General features: G+C 33.9%; 1 protein-coding gene across 1 annotated transcript; it reads left to right on the forward strand.

Annotated features, from left to right (window-relative positions):
- The first annotated feature begins 2,378 nt into the window (after positions 1 to 2,378).
- LOC146995476 (uncharacterized) lies at positions 2,379 to 4,171 on the forward strand. Its single transcript, XM_085824010.1, has one exon. It carries the CDS (start codon positions 2,748 to 2,750, stop codon positions 3,999 to 4,001), a length of 1,254 nt encoding a protein of 417 aa, XP_085680136.1. The 5' UTR covers positions 2,379 to 2,747; the 3' UTR covers positions 4,002 to 4,171.
- The last annotated feature ends 1,852 nt before the right edge of the window (positions 4,172 to 6,023 follow it).

The following is a 6,023-nucleotide window of genomic DNA, read 5'->3' on the forward strand; positions in this document are numbered from 1 at the left end:
CCTTTCTATGACAGCTAACACTCTTGAGGTTTAAAAATGTATGAAAGAATTTATTTTTAATCCATTTCAGCGATTGAGTCTACTGGGAAACATTTTCTTAGAGCTCAGGGGAAAAAAAGGCTCTTTCCATGACAGCTAACACTCTTGAGCTTTAAAAATATAGGAACAAATTTATTTTTAATCCATTTCAGCAATTGAGTCTGCTGGGAAACATTTTCTTAGAGCTCAGGGAAAAAAAAGGTTCTTTCCATGACACCTAACACTCTTGAGCTTTAAAAATGTATGAAAGAATTTTTTTAATCCATTTCAGGGATTGAGTCTACTGGGAAACATTTTCTTAGAGCTCAGGGAATGTGTCTCCAGGTTGAATGCACAGCACACATGGATGGGAAGTCGAAACTCGAGTGGCTTAAAAAATAAATATACGAAAGTTGGGTTATCGAGCTGACTAGGAAAAATTTTCAGATTTCTGGAAATAATTCTGAGTTCAAGCATGGGACATGAGAACCGAAATGTATTACAATCATCATGTCATCATTGTTTTCGAAAGCCAAAAGAACATCTCATGAAAGAACATCTTTTTTTCCTGGTTGTGGGATGGAGTAGAGTTGCTGCATCTTGAACAACCCACACTGATCTGAACAGAAAAATGAAATGTTCTTATAGATATAAGAAATGAATTGAAAGTGAAAGTAAAAATGAAATTGTATTGGCTGGAAATATTTCTTGGCTGTTGAATTGGAAAAGTATTTCCAGAGCTATAAAAAAAAAAAAAAAAAAAACCTCTTCCTCTTTTTTCTATTAATTTGATGTCTTCACTTTATTTACTTTGGAATGGAGAAACCCAAAGACTCTTTAAAACATATCCTTTTTAAAAACTTATCTTATCTTATAAACTTTAAACTCATCCTTTTTAAAACATATAATTCCTAGAATGAGTCATGGTCTATTTTTAGAAACAGTGAGACAACATTCCCACACAAAAGGGGGGTAGGGTTAATTTTTATCATGTCTAGAAGACATGATAAAAATTAATAAAAAGGTTTTTTTTTTTTTTTTTTTTTTTTTTTTTTTTTTTTTTTTTACATCTCAGATTTTTTTTTTCTCAGCTCTGAAAATTTTTTCCCAGTCGGCAACCAATTGAAAAATTTCCAATCGGCTTTTACTTTCACTTTCAACTCTTTTCTATAAAAGCATTCCACGTTTTCTGTTCAGAACCGTGCGGGCTCTCCATGGTGCAACATGCTTTTTCTCTCTCTCTCTCTACCTCATCTGCATCTAGGATGTTTTTCCTTCTTCAAGAAGTGGAATTCTTTGGGAATACTTTACAATTTCACGAGCTAGCTGTTTCTTATATTTCGAGGAGATTTCAATGAAATTGTTTATAGATGTCATCTATTGCAGATGGGGAAAAAGTCTATACTGGATCGCTGGAGACATCTCATCCAGATAGGTCACGTTATATTTTTTCCCACACCTAAATAAACTGGACATGAGCCATCCTTTTGTTTTCTCATCCAACAAAGATAGACACTGCAGACCGTTTTGGGTTTTCACTCTTCGCGAACCGAGACGAGCCGCAGCGACACTTTGCGTTTTCTATGAGCGCAATAATGGATTACGTGAGCAGCCCTTTTGTTTCCCATCTCACTCAGATAGGTCATGTTGTATTTTGTTTCATGCACCTAGCCAATTTTGGGCATGAGCCATCCTTTAGTTTTTTTTTTTTTTTTTTGTCTATCGAACCAAGATAGACTCTGGAGACAATTTTGTTTCTCAACGGAAAAGTAAATTTTCTGAATGGGTACCGGTGTTCGAATACTTTTGTGGCCGACTGTACTGCAAACACTTTATTACACATTTTATCAGACAAACCAAGAAAATAAATAATTGACTATATTACAATAATTATTAATTTTAAATATATTTTTCAGAAATCAATCAAAATAAAAACTGAAATTTTCCGGAAAATCTTGTTTGGAGACCATTTGGCGATCATACACCCCCTTGCCCCCCCTCGCTAAGCCACTGCACACACAAACACACCTGTGAGACACTATTTATTGTAAATGAAGACAGCTTCTTCTCCTTTTAACTACACTCATGGACACAATCGTATTTTAGGATATTTTCTACTTCTTTTCATTTTCTTTCTATAGGCCCTTATTTTTCCCTCTATTATTTTTTGGGCCATTTATTTTAAATTTTATTTTGTCCCATCTTTTCTTCTGCCCTTTCGAACTCGTACAAAATGTACGAAGTTCCTTTTTAATCTCCTCTGAAATACGAAATTGCCTCCCTTTCTATATATCTTTCCTTCGGACCTAAGCTTGAATTTTCGCCCATCGATGCAGAAAGACTTGGTGGGTGCAAAACAAGACATCTGTCTACTTTGTCTCTTTAATAAACGATGTTTGTGTACATCTTGGTAATCATCACTGAGCACATACCCAACATATATATATAAAAACAACACAGCATGTGTATTTGCTCAAAGTACCTACAGCTCCTGCGAAGCATCCAAGAACTACTCGGGATAAAATATTTTGCAAATTATGTATGTGGAACATGGAATGTGATTCAAATATTTAAATCCGTAAATTCTTCAAATTTTTATTTAGCAAGTCTAGAAAATTCAGAACTTCATGTAATCATAATGTAGCCGTTATAAGATATATAGCAAGTTATATGATATAAAAGTTTCCAGCTTCTAATTCTTTATAAAGGAAATGCGTAGGAGGTAGATAATGAGTTCCCTTAAAAAAGAATATATTTTAAAAGAGGAAATGCTTATCAGTGCTGGAGAGAAGCATCACGTGAATGAGGTATGTAACACATCACTTAGACACAACATTTGTTTAAACAGGCATATAATCACCCACAATGGAAAGAAACCTCTTTTTTGTGATATATGTAACAAGTCATTTAGATGTAAGGGTAATTTAAAGAAGCATATGCTTATTCATACAGAAGAGAAACTTCATATGTGTGAGGTATGTAACACATCATTTAGAAAAAAAGATTGTTTAAATGAGCATATGCTTATTCACACAGGAAAGAAACCTCATGTGTGTGAGGTATGTAACAAGTCATTCGCACTAAAGCGTCATTTAAAGGAGCATGTTTTTATTCACACAGGAGAGAAACCTCATGTATGTGAGGTATGTAACAAATCATTTAGACTGAAACATGTTTTAAATGACCATATGCATATTCATACAGGAGAAAAACCTCATGTATGTAAGGTGTGTAACAAATCATTCAGCAAAAATTGTACTTTAAGCGATCATATGCTTATTCACACAGGTGAGAAACCTCATGTGTGTGAGGTATGTAACAAATCATTCAGACTGAGAAGTAGTTTAAGTGGCCATATGGTAATTCACACTGGAGAAAAACTATATGTGTGTGAGGTGTGTAACAAATCATTCAGCAAAAATGGTGCTTTAAGTGATCATATGCTTATTCACACAGGTGAGAAACCTCGCGTATGTAAGGTATGTAACAAATCATTCAGACAGAGAGGTAGTTTAAGTGACCATATGCTTATTCACACAGGAGAAAAATTTCATGTGTGTGAGGTGTGTAATAAATCATTCAGAAAAAGTGGTACTTTAAGCGAACATATGCTTATTCACACTGGTCAGAAACCTCATGCATGTGAGGTATGTAACAAGGCATTTAGAAGAAAGTGTGATCTGAATGTGCATATACTCATCCACACAGGAGAGAAACCTCATGTGTGTGAGATATGTAATAAATCATTTAGAACAAATAGTCATTTGAGCGATCATATGCTTATCCACGCAGGAGAGAAACCTTATAAGTGTGAGGCATGTAACAAAGCATTTAGACAAAAAAGTGATTTAAACAGACATACTAGGCTTAATTATACAGGCGAGAAGCCTCATACGTGTGACGTATGTAAGAAGACATTCAGACTAAAGTGTGGATTGAATGTGCATATGCTGATTCACATAGCAGAAACCTCATGTTTGTGAGGTATGCAATGAGTCACATTGACAAAAGAGTGCTTTAAACAAGCATATGTTAACTCACACAGGACATAATGAAAGAATTTAAAGAAGATATCTATGGAGAGTAGAAGCCTCTTTTTTTTTTTTTTTTTTGTGAAGACGTGTAGATTAATAAAAACCTTTACTTATATGGGCAGGAAGGTCTTGTCCATACAGGAAACAAATCTCATTATTTAAGGTATATGTAAGATGTACTTTCAACTAAATTCTTCATAAATCATTTTGTTTCTGTAAGAGTAGAACCTAATGCTTGTGCAAGATAAATTAGACATTCTGGTACTTTTCCGTTTTGCCGGCGCAAACAATAAAGTTGCCAGTAATGGTACAACTGATGCCAAATGGAATATCTTATCTGGTAACCTTTTACGCTCCATTTTCAAAACAAGTCGCAGCCATTTCTAATCAGATTGATTGTCTTTCAAAACTGGCATACAATTACAAAGAATTTTTAAAAGATAGCTAAATTTTATGCCCTAAGACCATTCACGGTAATTAAGTCAATTAGGATGCAATCAAACCGCTCACCTGAAGGCGAAAATATAGAAAAGGTAAAATCAAGGGTTAAATTCATCTATTCTAATAAGAATACACTAGCGAAGTAAAGCACAGCGGTTTTACATAATTTCTGAGTAAGCTATTCATACAAATTGAAATAACTCTTGCATTTAAACTTGTATTCCAAATTAAGATTTAACTTGAAATTAATGTAGATAATGAGAGAATTAAATTTTTGTAATGTAGTTTACATGAGAGGAGATCACTTGGGGTCACGCGGTACGAATCGGCGAATCAGGATGTTGAACCATAAAATCATGGTAAGTTTGCACATTAATGTCTTTTTACAAATTTATTGTCTTTATTTATTGGATTTTTTCAGAATTTTAAACCATATTAAAATGTTTATGCCTTCAAAATAAAAAATTCTTAGACCTAACATTTGTTAACATTTTTTATGTGTATACTGTGTGTTGTCGCCAACAAAGTCTGCTTGGCGAGATTTGCACCGGCGAAACGGAAAAGTACCGAAATTCCTTTAAGGTATTGCTGACTTGAAGCAATATCTGGTTATTCTTGCTATTGAACTAAGGCAGAAAGTTCTAAAGCATTATATGTCTAGACTAGCAGAGTTTGAGACTGAATTTCATATTCATAATCAGGAAACTATATGGGTCTCACATTTCCCAAATATCCAATTTTGAATCCTTCACTCTGGACTGCACTTTTCACAACATTTTGTAAAAACTACAAAGATATAAAATATACTGTTTTATAACATTGTTTACACTACAGGCTGATTTTTTCTTTTACTTCTCAGAACTGAATTTTTTGAGGAAATGAGGTTCTCCACCTCCTTCCTTATATTTTCTTCCAGTAAAGATGTTTTTACACAATAGGTACTATTCGCTGTCTACCTTTAAGTGTTTAGCGTTATCTCCTGTCAGTTGAATGTTTACCTTTTGGCAGAATGCACTATATGGATAACTTTAGTGTACCCATTTTTGAAATACTTCTAGTTCTTAAATTCTGAAGTACTGCTAAGTATATCTTCACAGTATGCATGCAATAATTTTGAATTTACGACTCTGTGATTTAGTTATAGAAATGTATTTCTAATCTCCTATGCCAGAATGCACAACATACTTCCAAATATTAAAGACATTGCTATGAAACTCCAAATTTAAGCACATCAATACATAGCTTTCACAAAAACAAGTACATGGTTACCATATCTAATACTGAGAAAAGGAAAAACAGGTATCTCAAATTCTCACAATTTTTGCATATATGTATATTGTAGAGGAATCCCGTGTGTGTAAAGTGTGCAAGAAGGAATCTGGAAAAACAAAACAGTTGGGAAGTATTGGCTGATCTTTGGAATATGGTAACTGGTAGTTTGGCGACATTTTGGAGACGATAAAGGTTACTACCTAGGACTTTGGTAATAATGTGAGAAGCACTCAGTTCCGATTACGCATTATTTTGTGT

This window comes from Stegodyphus dumicola, chromosome 9 (genome assembly GCF_044657685.1).
Source record: "Stegodyphus dumicola isolate Sdum_Otavi_A_Nest chromosome 9, ASM4465768v1".
Lineage (NCBI taxonomy): Eukaryota > Metazoa > Arthropoda > Arachnida > Araneae > Eresidae > Stegodyphus > Stegodyphus dumicola.